General features: G+C 44.4%; 1 protein-coding gene across 7 annotated transcripts in view; it reads left to right on the forward strand.

Moving 5' to 3' along the window:
* The window catches only part of NAV2 (neuron navigator 2), a 369408-nt gene that overhangs the window by 149724 nt on the left and 201583 nt on the right, over nucleotides 1-18101 (forward strand). For 6 of the 7 annotated variants that reach the window (XM_025044092.1, XM_006907971.3, XM_025044093.1 and 3 more), the window contains exons 4-5: nucleotides 463-535; nucleotides 10026-10284. In XM_025044092.1, coding sequence (XP_024899860.1) covers nucleotides 463-535; nucleotides 10026-10284 — 332 coding nt within the window. Of the gene's footprint in view, nucleotides 1-462; nucleotides 536-10025; nucleotides 10285-14583; nucleotides 14653-18101 lie in introns of all 7 variants that reach the window. The other variant, XM_025044097.1, reaches the window with a different exon arrangement.

The following is an 18101-nucleotide window of genomic DNA, read 5'->3' on the forward strand; positions in this document are numbered from 1 at the left end:
CATTCACTATTTGTACATTTGACTGCCTGTTGCCTTGGTGGCTGGAAATTTCTCCCAGCTGCTGCTAGGTGGGTGGGTCTCCTAACCTCATCCCCACCTCCATTTTTCTGGCAGCTGCTCAAGTTTTCTGGATTGCACTGGTGACAGTGATCATCATAAGAGCTCCAATTCCACTCTGGTTATTTTTGGCAGTTGTGAGCAATCCAAGGCCTTGACTTTGGCTCACATGTGGTTCGGATGTTTGGTAACCTTTTCCCGTGCAAGTACAGACAGGGGAGAGTCTTGACCTGCATCCATCCATCCATCCGGAGTTTTCATGTCTTTCTGTTTTTCCTTGTTGAGAACCTTAGCAAATGTACAAGGAACCCTCTCTTCGACATAGCACTTTGTTTCTAATAAAAAAAAAACGGCTGCGAAGAAGGTTGAATACTTATTGAGTGTCTATTGTTTTTCTTTTTCTAGATTGAAAACATAGATGCCTGCTTGAATTTCCTGGCAGCTAAGGGAATAAACATCCAGGGGCTGTCTGCAGAAGGTGAGTCAGTGCTTGTCATGAAGCTGCCTTTTTGTCATTAGAAATGCCCACCTATTACTTACTGATGACGTGAATACAGTTAAGACAAGACGTGCTGGTGGGCTCTTTTTTTTTTTTTTTTTCCCTTCTGGTTTTGAGGCTTTGAGGCAGCTCAGTGCTTGTCTAGACTTGAGGATGCCACCTTTTTGACAACCTAAAGAATCACTCCAAGAATGCATATTCAGCCATGCTGGCCATATCTGTAAGACACTGAGTGAATAGTGAAGACGACAGCTTCTCTCTGAGAATGGCTTACTCAAACAATGCTGATTTTATTTACCTGACTAGCAATTCAGTTAATTATCAAGCCAGGCCTTATCTGGCTGGAGAGAGAACACTTAACTGCAGAACATCTTAAAACTACAGTTCTCAGGGAGAAATGCCTACACTTTATCTCTTTTATTAGAAGTAGTACTTTTCCTAGCTTAAAAAAATAAAATAAAAGCACTTGATTTATTAATGAGATGCTACATTTTGACATCCTGATTAGTTGTTAATTAACTCAAATTTGGTGGCTAATTAGCACATTAGCGTTTGCTGGTGGTTTGCTGTTCAATTGGGTATGGTCTGGAGATGACTGGTCCGAATTCTCAGCCTCCTCAGGCAACATCATGCTCTGGAAACATTCACTCTCTCTCCTATTTGTAAACACAAGCAGCTGCCAGCTCCAAAGCTGCCATAGGCCCCGGCATCCTCCCAAACTCATTAGGCTGCACCTGCCTCCACTTTTCCCAGAACAGGTAAAGCAGTTTGGGCTTCAGATGACACCACCTTTCCCTAGCGAGGTTTGTGCTTTGAAAAGATGCCTGTTAGCATCGACTTTGGTGGCTGGGGTTGGGAGGAGGGGAGCACTGAGGAAGGAAGCAGCCCAATGGAACAGGTAAGTTTGCAGAGGTGATGGATTCCATCTGGGGCCCGTTCTTCGCCTCTGTTCTATGATGCAGTGAAAGCTTGCTTTTCCTGCCTGTATTTCTGAACTGCAGTCTCTTCCAGTGTTGGGGGGCAGGTGGTGACTCCTGGGGCCTCGTGGGTGTGTCGTGTCTCTGAGTGGGACTGTTGGAATTCCCCAAGTGGAAACTCATATGTGCTGGGCTTATTCCAGGTCAGGCATGGTCACACTGCTTCCAGAGGCCTCTGAAGCAGCTGCTGGGTGACAAGTCTTAATCCAAGCTCTGTGAGAAGGGTCCTTCGTGATTCCTTTGCCCTGAGGTGTGAACCCTTCTCCATGGGGGTGAGGTCAGAGTGGATTGACTTGTGGCGTGCACATTGCTGGGAAATGAGGTGCTTGGTGGTGGCGTTGCCATGGGTAGGTAGGGAAATGCAAATTTCCATTCCGAGGAACACATTATTTCCTTCTGGTGGAGAGCGCTTGTGATGGCCTGTAGGCGGCGGGCACATGCTCCTCCTAGTTTCTGGGAGTGATTGGACTCCGGGCTTGTGCCCCTTGGCAGAGCATCAGCAGGGACAGAGGCTTGCTCAGCGGAAAGGGCTCTGTGGAATGTCGACTCTGTAGGCCAACTTCTGTCTCATGTGGCTTGGGGGGAACTCCTGGCCACTCAGCCATCTATCTAATCTTTGCCCTGCTTTTTGCCTTGTTATTCTCCATCTCCCCTACCCCTCTACCTGCCTCAGGCATAGAGAATCTACTCAATAAATATTTGTTGAATGAATAAGTATCAGCTGTGCTTTTAAGGCTTTATGTATATCAGTTACAGTTCTCACAACTGAAGTTGGAATTTATAACAGGCTGAGTTTACAGAGGAGGAAACATTGGCTTAAAGAGGTTATGCGTGACATCTCCAAGGCCTGTAGCTAGTGAGTGGCAGAGTCAGGATTTGAACCCAGGTCTATGTGATTTTAGAGCTCTTGTTCATGCTGTCTTGGGACAGCAGATGAGTAAAAATCTAGGCATGCCATGTGCAGGTAGAAGAAGTCAGAAAAGATTGAGAACTCTGTTAGCTGGGCCACTGTGTCAGAAAGTGTTATGCAGCCCACGAAGGCATGTAATGCAGACACTTGGCCACCATTCCCCAGATCCTCGTTGATTCTAGGATGTGACCCTGTGAGCCCCTGAGCATAGAGGAGCATACATGTAACAAGTGTGTTGAGGTATCAGAAACCGGGGTGTTACTGTGAAGTAGGTTTATAGTATTTCAGTAATTGCTCCCAACTGTGCTATGTTGACCCCCTTCCTCCCCACCCCCCACTCTTTTCTGCTGGGTCAAAACTCACTTAATGATATCTTGGCCAGCACTTAAAACTCTTAAGTTGTAGTCATTATTAGAACAGTTTTGTGTCAGTACTTACGACTCAGTCATGTTCATTTTTAAACTTCGATCTCAGACTCTACTCAAAGCTCTTTTCCCCCATGCCCCCCAGTGCAAGTGACTTTCGAAGGTAATGGGTAGTCGAGGGCACGATAACGTGACTTCCTTTCCCTTTCCTTGTCCCTGTGCTCGAACCTCCAGGACTGGGGCAGCACAGAAGAAGCAGAATGCGGCTGATGGCGAAGTTGCTATCCTCCTCTTGGGTAATTGCCACTGTCCCCGTGTGGGGGTCTCTGCATGCCCTATTGACCAGGGACTCACTCCCATGCTGCTCCCAGGGCCTTGGTAGTCTTCTGTGGGATTTGACCAGTTCTTCCAGCTCACTCCCAGCTAGTAGCATTCATGTCCCATCCCCCTGATTCAGGTCCTTCTTTGTCCACACACTAAGGTGGTCCCGATAAGGCTGTAGACCTCAGTCTCATGATCCTTCCATTATCTACTGTAGAACCAGCACAAAAATGTGCGCTCCATCTTCTGCTTGCAGAAGGTAAAATAGGCTTCCCATCAGCTGGAAGTCCCCCACCATACAATCTCTCTTCAGCTATTCTCCCCTCATTCACATGGCCAGGAAGCAGATCCGCCAACTCTCTGCTAAGCAGGTGTCCAACTGCGGGGACTGGAATGCCAGCACCCCCACTTGGATGGAATCTCTTAGAGCCTCCCTGCCTTCAACTTCAAGGAGTACAGGGACCCTACCTTCATTATCCTTGGTGAGGGAGGAAGTATATCCTGTCTCTGTGATCATCAAATATTATTACGCTCCCCCACCCTCAGTGACATTTTCTCATCTAGATCTTCTTACATTGATTTTTTTTGGTGGAGGGAAATGAGGAATGATGATGATGATGTTTGTTAGTAAGACCGATTCTGAACTGGTACCATCTAATTGGATGGCGACTGGCCCCGACCTTTGTTAACTACTTGAACTTGTAAAGCAAGGGTACTTAGAGCCTTTTATCCTCATAAAATAGAGTCTTATAGAATAAGCCTTATTCACAATTTCAGGGTTACAGCAATCTCACTTGACATACTGTTAAATTATAGGGATAGAACCCATTTATTGAGAGCTCACCACGTGTCAGTCACTAATCTAAGTGCTGTACACATTTTATATCTCATTTAATCCCCTCAGCAACCTTATGAGGTCAGTATTCACTTTATTCCCATCATACAGATGAGGAAACTAAGGCCCAAGCAGTTGTTATGCATGGGAAAAGGGAGACCCATTAGGTCAACAGTGGCTACTCACATCATCTGATTCAAGGCCTGATGTTTTCTACTGCTCACTGCTACCTACACTTCTAACCACCTGCTAAGTACTAGAAAAGCATTATGGTGTTTAAAGAAATCACATAGTTTTAATGCTTTTTGTTTTCCTTTTGAAGATGGTTGAGTGCCCTGAGGCTCCTCCTCTGATGGGAAAAAAAAACAAAACAGCAGTTGGAAAGCCCCATAGGTATATCTCCACCCTTTCCCAGTGACTAAAGCTGGTTTCAGGAGGGTGTATGCACCTGTCCTTGAAGCGTTTCAGCAGCTCCGGTTCTGCCTGGACTTGCCTGTCAGAGAGCCATAGAGAGCCTTTGTTCCAGGGCACAGATAACACATGCCTATGGGCAGAGGTACAGGCCCAGGTGAGCCCGGTGGAGGTGCTCCTGGTTTGGGGCACTTCCCTTGGACTGGGCCTCTTCGCCCCCTTGGTAGTCCCAAAAGTTGGACCCATCGTTTGCTCTTGGAGACTTGCCAGAGTCCTGTGAGCCTGGGCCTCACCCTGCTCTGAGTTATTTTCAAGATCCCTTCAACTCCTCCCTGACACACATGGCACCTGCCATGACCATCTGTAATCCTGTCCCTGTGAGGAAGAATGGCCTTTATCTCTGGGAGTTTTGAGAACACCTGTGGTTTGTGGTACCTGGCCCTGAGCCCATCTTCCTGTACAGGAGAATCGGAGGTCCAGGGATATGGCAGGCATATCCTATTAAGTTCATCGAATGTTTGCTGGGCACATCCTCTGTGCCAGGCACACTGGGGTGTGCAGAGAGTCAAGTCAGTTATAGAAAACTAGCCTTAATTCCAACTAATAAGAGAGCTGTGTTAATGGTTATGTTCAGGATCCTGTGGTACCCAAAGAAAGGCAGTTCAGCCTTGCCTAGGGCAGTCAGGGAGTGCTAGACAGAGGCAGCGATGTTTCCCCTGGGTTTTATGGGATATATAGGCATTCGTCAGACAGACAAAAAAGGTGAAAGGAAATCTAGACAGAAGATGGGGCATAGGTAATATGGTAGGAGCAAAGGACTAGCTCTTTATCAACCTTGCAGATGGGAGAAAGAGGAATATTGTTCAAGTGCCTCCAGGAAGGAGTGTATGCTTTTGAAGTAAAATCAATTGCTGACTTGACGAGCTCAGACCTGGGTTTGCTGCTCTGATGTCCAGAGATCTAGATACCGGGCTTGCTCCTCTCATCCTGAGCCAGAAAGCAGGAAGTCTTTCTGAATCTTTAGGGTAAAAGCAGCAGGTGGAGCATTTCCATTTCTTCCTACTCACATCACCTAAGCTTGACAGTGCATATGGGACCATTTCTGCCTCTCACCAGCCTCTGCTTTCACCTCCTCAGTCACTTCCCCTATGGATAGAGTCATTGACAGGCTTGGTGAGCACTACACAGAAGGGCTGCAAGAGTGGGGCAGAAAGTTATTTGGTGAATTTAGGTTGTGTAGCTTGCCCATCTAGAGGAATAATGCCACAGGATCCGTAGCCAGCTGGGCGAGCCTGACACTACCATGGCTTAAGGCGACTGAATAGGAATCCTGCAACTCTTCGGTCTGACACAGCCCTCCTTTTGGCTCCGAATCTCTTCTTCCCTATAGAGCCGGTTCTTTGTATTAGATTATTCCAATACTTGTGTCTTTGTAAACCAGGCCCGAGGTTTCTCTTAAATAGTGTTAAAAAAAAAAATAACTCTCATCTTTATTCTACCCTTTGTGCCAAACATTCCCTACAGCATCTATGCAGATTAGTACCAGCCAATAGGAACAAAGAGATCAGTAAGAACCCAAAGAAGTTAAGAGTCAAGGCAATGCTGAATTCTAATGGAAATTGGAATGTGGCTGTGTAATTTGTTCTTCAGTTCATACGGGGGCAGCCACAAGAAGAGAATGGAGATCAGGGTTCCTATGTTGGTTTAGACACCGGTTAGCCAGTGTCTCCTCGGACAAGTCAATTCTCTCTAGGTCTACATTTTTTTCCTTCTCTAGACATCAAGAGGATGGTAATAGTTGATTAGATACAAAATGATACTCTTTTTTTCCAGCGCCTTGGGAAATGTCATGAAGGAAACATTTTTGTGGGCTGGCAAAATGACATTTTTTTTTAGACTGCCTGTGGAGACTGCTTAACAGGCCTCATTAAATGACATTTAGAAATATGAAAAGAATACAATTCTAGCTATTTTGGATATTGTCTGTTGTAGGCCACCCATAGCATAAACTGTGGCTTTCAACCCCAATCAGAGCATTCACCACTCTTGAGTTTTGTGTTCCGGAAAGAAAATTAAACAGCCCAAATGTCCACCAACTGGTGAATGGATACACGAAATGTGGTATATCCATAAAATAAGATAATACTCGGCAATATAAAGAAACTAATGATAAATGCTGTAACCTGGATGAACCTTAAAAGCATATGCTAGGTGAAAGATGCCAGATGCAAAAGACTGTATTGCATGATTCCATTTATATAAAATGTCCAGAATAGGCAAATCTGTAGAAACAGAAAGCAGATTAGAGGTTGCCTGGGAACAGTTTGGGAGTTGACTGTGGATGAGCATGAGGGCTCTTCCTGACTCTACTAAAATCATTGTACACTTAAGTTTATGAATGGGAATTAAACCTCAGTAAAACTATTTAAAAAAAAAAAAACAGGAAATCACCTTTGAATTTTCTCTAATATGAAAATATTCATGATCGATTTCTCACACCTGTGACTTGCCTAGAGGCGATGTGAAGGAAAGATGGACAGCTTCTCAGGCTTCCTTGAGGTGAAGAGCCCCATGGTGAGTTCTGTGCAGGCTGCAGTGACTATATTTTCTGAACCAAGAAAAGCTGTCATGAGTCAGGCAGTGTCCTAGGTGCTTTGCCCTCATTTTCTCAATTAATCTTCATTTAATTCTCATAACAACCCCGTGGGAAAGATACACAGCCAGCTGCTCATTTTAAAGATGAAAACTGAGGCTCAGAAAAGGTGAATCTTGTGAATACTCAAAAAGGTCTTTCTGGTTCCAAAAATCACTGATCTTTGTAATAAAAAACGTTGCCTCCTAAGAAAAAGTGTGTTTATGGCAGCAGTGTGCTCTTTGACCAAAAAAAAAAAAAAAAAAAAGATGTTTTAGGGAATAATACAAGAAACCATTATGAAGAATAACTTAACAACCACAGAAGGTAGAGAATGTGGCAAGGCTGGCTCCTTGTCTGCTCTGGGTCGAGCTGGTAGGTTATGAGAGTGCTGATGTGGACATCTTCTGAGCCCCTGGATATGCTGATTTGTTAGTTCCTCCCTTCTTTGTTTTTCTTGCATGGTTTTAAAAAATGTATTGTGGAATGTTTGACACATTCCATAACGAAAGAATACTTATAGAAGAAGAATGAAGAATACTTGTATGACCACCAGCTAGCTGAATAAAACATTATCTATTGTGCTTTTAAATTTGCCACACATGATGAGTATACAAGCAAGCCAAGTTATACAGTGTTAGGAGACCAGGCTTTGAGCCATAGAAACCTAGATTCAAATCCCAGCTCCAGCATTTATTACCTTGGGAGGTCATAAAACCTTTCTGAGCCTCTGCTTCCCTATAAATAGGAGAGGGTTAATAATACTTCCGAGGTTGTAGGGATCAAATGAGATCGTGTATGTAAAGAGCTTAATCTGACACATACTAATTAGTAGTAGCCCTCATTATTATAAATAAGTTATATATTGCCTGACAATTATAAAAGGCACTAAAAAAATCTTGCATAGATTTCATCTAGCTCCATGGCTAGCTCTACTCTCTCCCTCCGGTAAATTCAGTGTTGGGAAATTGTCTGTTTTCCCAAGTTCCTTGATAGATCCTAACCTGCATGCCAGCTCTTGATCGTCTCATCTTGATTCTGTCCCTAACTCCTGTCATTATCCCGCTGGATGACCACAGGTATGTCACTTCACCCTCCATTTTTTCCATGAGTAAAATGAGCCTACTGAATCATCCTGACCAAGCCTCATATTCTGTGACCCTGAAGCACTTGTAAGAACATTTAGAAGCAGAAGCAGAACCAGCCAGAGGTAGGTATGTGCTTCTCCTTTAGTTTCCTGAGGATGGAGAAGGAAGCAGAGCTGAAGGGTTAAAGCTGAATGAGCTGAATGATCCAAAGAAACAGAGGTGGGGGTGTTGGCTTGGCCACCTCCCTGGAACTTTCTCTGCTCCCTGCATTGCACACAGTGGGTTATAAGCATCCTGATTTGTCCAGATCAGTCCTGGCTTGCACCTGTCATCCTGGTGTAATTAATAGCCCCCTCTGTTTACTCTCAAAAATATTATGGTTTCAGAATAAATTATAAGGTCACCATAGTAGAAACCCTCATTTTTAGAACACGAAACTGAAACTGTATGGGATCTCATACAGGATTCTGGGGCTACAGTCATCACATAGTAACTAAGACCAGTGAAAGACTTCACTATTTACAGTGTGCTCTCATTTGATCTGCAAAACAACTTGTGTGTGAGGGGGCAAGCTGTGTCGATATTGCCACTGAGCCCCTGAGAGAGTAACTGACTTGCCCAGGGTTGCATAGCTAGTAAATGGTAGAGTACAGACTGGAACTTATGGCTCGGGTTTTCCAAAAGCTCTACTACTGTCAGTTTTGTCTCACAATCAGAAATTGCTAGCTCCCAAAGTAGAGAGTGAAGGCTGGAGTCCAGGAGTTTATTGTCAGTTTCTGCAGAGCTTGGAGACGGGGGATGCTCCAACAGGAAGTGATTTGCCTGGCCTGACCAGCAGCTCACACCCAGGGCACTGGCAGCCTTGCAGGGTGCCTTTGTCTGCAAGGACTTAGTTCATATCTTCTGCCCCTCAGCTGGTGCTTGGAGGAAACTCTTGTTCTTGTTTCTTTATCAGTAGCTTCTTCCCAGGCCTGGGGCTAACCCGTGGGTGTGCATTACTCACACAGGTGAGGCTTCCCTTCCTTCCCTTCCTCCCATCCCTCAGCTTAGGATCTAAGCAAAGCAGGAGACGCCCCAAAGTTTCCTCCTTCTGTGCCCCTCATGCTGGAAAGCCCTGTTACTTCACCCTCAGGGTCAGTTTAAACCTTGGCCATAGGCATCTGGTGTTTAAAAGAATTGCCACAAGAAGGGATTGCCCAAGGAGAAAAACCCTTGCTTCCATAGCCTCTGTAATATAAATACTTTATTCCTTCTCTGCAGCTCTTTATGCATGCCTTGAGGCAAATGCATTTTAACATCTGAAAAATTCCATTTGGGATAAAAATTTTCTTATCCCCACTCTACTTTTTTTTAATATAGGAGAATTTTTGTGTGAGTTCTTTATGGAACCAAGTCCTATAGGCTATCCCTACACCCATCCCAAATTAAAGTTATTTATTCTTCGGACAAGAGAGACTCAGAGACTTGTATTTGAGGGGAAGATTGTGGAGTGGGACAGTAGCCACTTGGCACACTCCAAGTGGTTCGAAGCATAGAACACAGACTTGGCAGAGCCCCGTGAAGACCAGTGAGTGTCCCCTGGCACTGGAGAGCTCCTGTGTCCCCAGATCATTTGTTGTGCCCCTAGAACAAGCACGGTCTTGCTCTGACTTACTTTTTTGGTTGTGTCTTTACTGAGAATTTCTTCCTGGCACTTGCCAGACATCCAGTTGCAACTTGCCTCATGTATCCACTCTAATCCCAGTGGGGAGAATAAGCTAATTTCTTTGCGGTTTAGGCCTGATCTTAATTGACTGTGATACCAGTTACATAAGTGTTCAGGAAATCTGTCATATCCCAGAGGAATTCAACTCTTGTGAGGGCTGAAGCAGCCCATGGCACTGGAGCAAGAAAGGACTCTGCTCTAACCAGACTCTTTATTGTCTTGCAGAAATCAGGAACGGAAACCTCAAGGCTATTCTAGGCCTCTTCTTCAGCCTCTCCCGGTACAAGCAGCAGCAACAGCAGCCCCAGAAGCAGCCCCTCTCCTCGCCGCTGCCGCCTGCTGTGTCCCAGGCGGCTGGGGCCCCCTTCCAGTGCCAGGCTGGCACTCCTCAGCAACAGGTGCCAGCCACTCCCCAAGCCCCGTGCCAGCCTCACCAGCCAGCGCCACATCAGCAGTCAAAAGCACAAGCTGAAATGCAGTCCAGGTGGGGGCTCCTTGCCAAATGACAATTCTGTGTTTTTCAGGGATCCTCCTCCACACTGACCAAGTTCTATCCTATACTGAACGTGTTTTTCATTCGAGCTTCTTCTGTGTTGAGAACTACTGGTAGTTAGTGAGGAATTAGCATGACCTTGAACTGGAGGCCTCCTCCTGTGCCTGGCAGTGATGTGTACTTTTATGTCAGAATCGCCAGGAGCCGAAGCTAATTAGCTGTTCTTGCCTTAACTCTGGCCTATTACACATAGGCTCATAGGCAGTAAAAATCCCCTAAAATAGACTTCAGACTTCTTTTGCATGTTTGCCTACAAGCTGGGTGTTTAGTGTTATGTGTGGGGGTAATTTTACTTATTGGAGGCAAAAGTTCTCCTCTAGCAGATACCTCTCCTTTGCCAAAAGAGAAATGTCAAGAACAAAGATGTAAGATGGCAAATGGTCCTTAGTCACTTTCCGTGACACGGCCAGCATCCCCTGATGGGAGCAGTGACCATTAAAATGTGACTAGACTTTGTTGACCTTAGAGTGATGGTGGCCACATCAGCTGTGGTCCTCTGTTTTTGCAGGATTAGGGCCTGGATTTTATTGGTATTCCCAGAGGGCCTGATGCGTGCCAGTGGGACTCATCATAGAACGATAAGCCAGAAGAGTGCCAGGGTAGTTGCCATCTACTTTGTTATAATGGGAATAGTCACACTCCTAAACCGCTCTGTAAAAGATCACCTTATAAAACATTTAATGGAGAAAAAAGAGAGGATTAGGAACCTAGAGTGTTTTTGACTCATAGTAAACTTCCGGAGAAAAGTCCCCAGTAATTATTGTTTTTTTAAGCTGTAAACTGATAGCTATCAAACCTCAATGTCACTGATCAGATCAGTTGCTTGATTTCATTTAATATGTACTAAAGAGTAATGGCCTTTTCTTTCAAGTCCCCCAAAGCACCAGCATCAATAATCATAGGGCTTCTCACTTACCTTCACACCATTAGTAGCCCATTGTAGCTGGTCAAAGCACGAAGCAGTTCAAACAAAGCAGATGCCTTATAGATGTTACAATTTTTCTTTCCCATGAGAAGTGCTATTTTCCAATTGTGATGCTGTTAAAAGCGGCAGTAATGGATGTGATGTAAATCAGATTCTCTAATGAATTATCTAATTGTATCCAATTCACATTATGGAAATTCGTGGGCTAGCGGACAATGGGGAATAGACCACCAGGCAGCCAGCCTCTGCACCCTGACCCTGACGAACCACCAGAGTAGGAGCTATTCTCTGATCAGAGGTCCCTGACCGACCTGGATGATTGAGTGATCAAGGACATCACTTCACGCATTGATTCTGCAGAGTGCTTATTCTCCAGATGATAACTTGCCGGGGAGGAGATCTAAGCTGGGTGTGGAGAGGAGTTGGGGAATTGGGGGAATCTGGGTTAAGTTGTTATTGCTGTTACCGAAGTTCTTCTCAGATACTTGAATCTGCCAATACACATTCATTTATTTAGTTAGTGTTCGAATGCCTTCTGTGGGCCAGACACTGTTCTAGGCACTTGGGGGTCAAGAGTGAATGAGGTGGCCAAGGCGCCTGCAGTCTACGTTCTACTGGAGGAAGCAGGCAAATAAACAAGGGAGAGAAATATCAGATAGTGGCGTTAAAATAAGATGATGGAATTCAGAAGGGTTGGGTCAATAATTCAGGTCGGGCTGATAAGAAAGTCTCTCTGAGGACATGACACCCAAGCGGAAATATGAAATGACAAAGAGTGACCTGTGCGAAGCTCGGGTGTGTAATAGACCAGACAGAGAGAGCAGCTGGTACGAAGGTCCTAAGATAGAAGCTTGGCAGGTTGTAAGAGCAGAAAGGAGGCTCAGTGCATGAGGAGAGGCGGGAAGTGGAAAGGCGACCTGTAAACAGAGGGCTGCCACCATTTACATGGAGGACAGTGTGACTGGTGGCTCCTGGAGCTGAGCAATGCTGTAGCCCAGAGGCCAGGTCACAGAGTGCTGGCTAAACTGGGTATAGAGTTCGTATTTCATTCTAGAAGTGACAGAAAGCTGAGTGGTGAACATGCAATGCAATATACATATGATGCATTATCAGATTGTATACTTGAAACCTATTTGATTTTATTAACCAGTGTCACCCCAATAATTTTAATAAAAATAAAATAAAATCTATATTGTTTCACTACAAAAAATAAATACATAAAGTGATAGGAAGCCATTGGAGAGTCTTGAGCAAGGGAGAGACTTGATTTGATTTAGTTTTTTAAAAAAGTCACCATCGTGTCTTTCTGGAGAGTAAGGCTGTGGAGGAGCAAGAATAAGAGGAAGGACCCCAATTAAGAAACTTCTGTGGTCCTCTAGGATTGAGGTGGTGGAGCAGATATGGAGGTAGACCAACTCGGGATATTTTGGAGGATGAGCCAACAGGACTACAGGTAGACTGACTGCCTAGGGTGAAAGAGAGAGGAATCACAGAGAAAGCCTAGATTTCTGGCTTGAGCAGTTCAGCAAATATGGTTTTTATCGATGTGAGGAAGCCGGGGAGAGGAACACATGTGCACTGTGACTCTTCAGAAGAGGGAAATAGAAAGCATTCCTCAAATTTGGCCACAGAACTCTTCTTATTTTATAGAGCATCTCAATGCATAGGGTTCCAAGGAACCTGTGTTGAGAAACAGTGGGCTTGTGTCACTGAGCTATGCCAGCCTGAGACATTCATTTTCATGATAGACATTTGTTATCGTAAAAGAACCAGATGTTCCAGTTAGGACACCCATCTCCCAGTAAGAAAAAAACATCCTGCTATTAATAAATACTCTAGAGAAGAGCCAGACTCACTTAAGCCAGGTTTTTATATTCACTTATTCCAGAGTGGTTCCTGCCCTCATGGCTCCTCACCCTGAAATGTGACACAGACTGGTCTTTGTAGGTGCTGTGTGTCCTCACTAGTCCTTTATCTTGCCCAGATTGGATTACTTCTGCAGACAACTGGTTTCATCCATTATATGTTGATACTTTCTCATTTTACTTCCAGAAGATAACCTTTTTAAGTTCTAGAGATATGGTAGCCCATCCTAGCATTCTGGCTATAAATTTAAGACTAGCGAAGTTGCCTTATTGGCTCATTTCCATTGTATTACTTTCTCCAGATTCTGACTTTGATAACCGAAGTCCCAATGGTAGTGATTTCGACTCTTGATCATCAATGTCAAATGTTGATATGAGCCCCAAATACCAGGTTTGTTTTTGGTCCTCTGTTAGAACTCTGCCCGATATGAACATGCCTAAATACTATACCTCTTGGGATAGCAAATGCTAAAATTTGGCAACTTCCCTATGGCGTTTATGAATAAAGGACTTGTGGAAGCTGGCCAAGGACATTTGAGACATTGGCATGAAGGAAGCAGAGCAACACTTCCACGGGGGCCAAATGGAGAGTCACTTTTACGTCTTTGCTTCAGCCCTTCTCATTAATATACATGATGGCTGAGAACTTGATCCACATTTCAGCTCATGAAGTTCCTCACCAGTCTGGAGTCTAGAAGAGAAGTGTAATCCCCAAGACTTGCTTCCCTCTCCCCCTGTGTCTACCTTACATATTATCAATATTCAGCTGTTGAGGAAAAAATTTTTTTTTAATTTCCATTTTTTTCTGTCTTTTTCTTCACTTCCTAAGTCGAGTGACACCAGCATTATATTTCTCATCTCAAATCCTTTTACAAACATGGTATAGGATGTATGGATTCAAGAAGATAAATATTTCCATTTTTCATAAGGCAGTAAATAAATTTAACTTTTGTACCTTTTGTACAGTAAATAAATCTAACTTTTGTACCTTTGTTTTGGCTAACTCTATATGAGACATTTCAGACATTCATCTGAAAAACAGCCTGATAGAACAAGCATGTGAATAGACGCACCTAAATACTTTTGAAAGGTATAAAGTTGACTTGTCAGAAACCCCTTGTTTTCGATATAATTACGGGAAGAAGACTTTATAGTGACTGGTAGCAGAAAATATATGTGGTGTTTAAAAGAAAAAAGAAAAGAAAACCAAAAAAAGCTTTTTGGTAATCTTGATAGCACGTTCTTCACATTGGAAATTTATCAAATCAGAAAAGTTAGATCTAGAAAGAAAACTGTGCGTTGTGGGAAAAGTGGGCAGAGGGAAAACCAGGAGCCATTCTCATTGTAATGAGACTCCTGTTGTTTATTTGTATTTGTGTGTCTAACGCATCTTCTCTCCCCTCACTCATCTCTTCCACTTTTTTCTTTCCTATCATGCAGTGCGTCATCCAAGGACTCATCTCAAAGCAAAATCATCCGCTTCACTCTGGGTCAGAAAAAGATCTCTAGGTTAGACTTTGTGTCCTGAAAAGCATGGTTTCAACCCAACCCGTTCTTCCCTCGGTTCTGGCTATGTTTCCCTCTGGCCCCTCTCCCCATTTCATGTTTGCAGTTCAAGAAAACCAAACATGCTTTGGCCAATGACCCAACAGTGGAGAGTTTTGAGAGTGGCCGTGGAGTTATTGAAGTGTGTGTATGTGTGTTGAGGGGAGGGAGGGAGGAAGGGAAAGTAAATGAGGTTGAGGAGGTGGGGTTTACGTAATGTTTCTGCATTCAATTGATTTTGGCTTTCATTGCTTGGTCATCAAAATCCATTCTGATTTAGGGAGAGGTGAGTGTCTAGGTGGTTTTCGTAGTGGTTTTATGATGAGTTTGGCTCCCCGCTCTGTCCTGACCCTGATCCCACCTCACCAGCATCTCACTTATGTTTGTTGTGCTTTTTGTTGCTAAAATTACTAATGTGGGATTGGTTTTCTCCTGAGTTATGAAGACCTGAAGCATGAATCCAGTTGGTCAGAGGAGACAAAGCAATAAGGCAGCTGTCTCATTTTTGATTCTGGATCCTCTGTGTACCATGGCAAGACCACTTCAGTTTCCTGAAATAAAAATTAGGCTTGCTCACTAAGTGGTTCTCTTGACTCAAGAGTTAGGCGCCCACTGTACCCTATGAGGACCCATTCCAGGGTAAGGGAAATGCCAGTTACGCCATGATCTCAGTTATTTTAAAAGTATCAGCAACTTCTATTTCTTGAATTCTTATTATGCACCAATTTGAATTCAATATCTTATTTACTTTGCACATCTGTCTTGTGGGTGTTCATGTTATTATCCCAATTTTACAAGTGAGGAAACTAAAATTCAGGAGTTTGGTAAGTTATGCAAGATCACAGAGCAAGTGGAAAAACCAGGATTTGAGCCTAGGCGATCTAACCCCAGTACCCTCACTTTATCCACTGTGCACACTTCTGCCCTCCCCATTGTTGAATTCCAGTATTTATGTGGTTGTTGAGGCTGCTTTTTAAAATCTTATGTTTCGACAATTACTCCCAGCCTTTTGCCTCACATTGCACCTGTAGCATCCTAACAGAAATAGAATTTCCTCCTCATTATGACTAGTGTTTATTTTTCATTGACTTCTCACTTAACGCTAAAAGGATACCCACACTTTGTTTCTATCTGTATTCATGTAACAAATACGCACTGAATGTCCGTTTGCCGCCCCTGCCCTGGTAGGCTCTAGTTGCCTTTTCTAAAGAGAGTTTACGTTTCTAAAAAACTTACACAAGGAGAACCCCAACTCAGGCTCTGCCTGGCATAGGGTGGGGCGTGGGAGAAGAAGCCACCGTCAGTTGCTTTTCTGTAGAACATGTCAGCATGTTACCAGACTTGGATCTGGGGGTCAGGAGGGAACCTACATCCATCACTGCTTCTCATAAGGCTGGATGACTTAACAGAAATTTAGTTCTGGAGGCTGGGAAGTCAGATCAGGATGCTAGCACAGTCTGGTCCAGATGAGGTCCCTCTTTCAGGTGTTCAGATGGCAGCCTTCTTGCTGTGTCCTCACATGGTGGAGAACGGAGAAAGAGGAAGCGAGCTCTCTCCCATCACTTTTCATAAGGCATTGGTGCCATCACGAGGCCTTCACCTTCATGACCTAATTACCTCCCAAAGGCCCCATCTTCAGACACCATCACACTGAGGCTAGAGTTACAACATCTGAATGGGGTTTGCGGGGACAGGCACAAATGTGCAGTTTATAGCACCATACTAGTGACTGCTTTCCCTAACAAAGAATATGAGACCCAAGTCAGAACGGATACCCACTGCCCTGGCAAACTGGGTCCCCATGTTTTTGAGTGCCATACAAATGTGCATGCATAGGAAAGGAGAGGGGTGGGTGAGCTTGGAGGAAGCATGAACTCTAGTGTTTATTCACACGATGTGCTTAGTTCTGGGAGATAAAATAGGAGCTAGCTGGGAAAACATCTAATTGAGAGCACAAGCCAGTCCTGTGCATGATTTGTTATCAGACCCAGGTGATGGAAGAAGTAGTGGTTGGGAAGCAGTGGGAACAGAGGAAGGAATGAAGGATGAGGGCTTGTCTGCTCCTGCCCTAAGGGTCTGTGGGCACAGCACTTTCAAGTTAACTGAAAGCAGGGTCCGGCTTTCCTTCAGGGTCATATCCCTCACCTAGAGTTCCTTTTGGATGCATTTAGTCTCTGATGAAGCCAATAAAAGGATGCTTTTTATTTTATTATTTGCCTAATACTCCTTGCCTTCACTTGTCCCTACCCCCAGCCCAGAGCACGATCCTGATGGGCATTTTAGCCCGTCAGAGACCACAAGTATAGCAGAAAGTTTGGTTGCCAAAAGAAAATAGCCCTACCCCTCTGGCTGAGGAGGACACATGTCCTAAAGCTCTGGAAACAGGTGTGTTCTTCAAGTACAAACACTGATTGAACGAATGTCTAACAGACGCAAACACCTTGATGGGCACCAGGGATGCCGAGCAAGGTAGAAAGCCTCACCCGTGAATCTGGATGCAGAGAAGGGACTTATGGAGGGAATTGGTACAGGAATGAAGGATTTCAATGAATTTCTGCCTTGGACCACTGTTTTTGTCCTTTGGCATCCCTGGTGAACCCCAGGTATTTAAGCTCATTCTACTTGCAGGAAGCAGAGAAACAAAGTGGCTAAGAGTACAGCTTTGCAGTTAATTCTAGTGAAAGCCTCTCTTCACCACTTACGGTTACCTGGGCAAATTATTTAATCTCTATAAGCTTGTGTTTCTTTATTGGTAAAATGAGATAGTCCTGTCTTACAGTGCTATCTGGATTAAATAAAGTCATGTCCAGTTCTTTAATACCCGGCATGTAGCAAGTACACCATAACTAACGGATGTGGCACATTGGTGTTTTGGGTTGATCTGGGCCAGGTTGAAGCCACCAGGCACTTCTAGCAAGTCCTACAGAGTTGATCTTTACACAGACCATCTCGTGGAGAGGAATCAGAGGGGCTAGTAGTTCGGTCCTCTTGACCCAGCTGCTGAAAAGCAGATGCCGTGGAGATGAGAGATTTAGCATTTATCATCTTGTCTAGCAAAAAGCATCTCTGATTATGACCCCCACCCTCCACAGCCCTAAGCATGTGCACACAAGCTGCTGTCCTTCTAAGGAGGGCCGTCTTCTGCTCCCGGCCTTTGAAGTGGTTTTGGAGGGAAGAATGGCTTTCTTCCCACCAGCACGTACAGAGCGTAGAGACAAGATGCACTGTGCAGGTTACATGCCAGGACTGATAGCTTTACCACCCTGCCTGCTGGGCTCTGCACATGTTGGAGAAATTGACCATGGTTCCGATAGCAGCAGGGTTCTTCCTCCACCTCTTTGTTCCACCCCGTACCTTAAACTTAATTTTTAAAAAAAGCAACATGTATATGTTTCAAAGAACCTATCTGTGTT

This window comes from Pteropus alecto, unplaced genomic scaffold, assembly GCF_000325575.1.
Source record: "Pteropus alecto unplaced genomic scaffold, ASM32557v1 scaffold71, whole genome shotgun sequence".
NCBI lineage: Eukaryota > Metazoa > Chordata > Mammalia > Chiroptera > Pteropodidae > Pteropus > Pteropus alecto.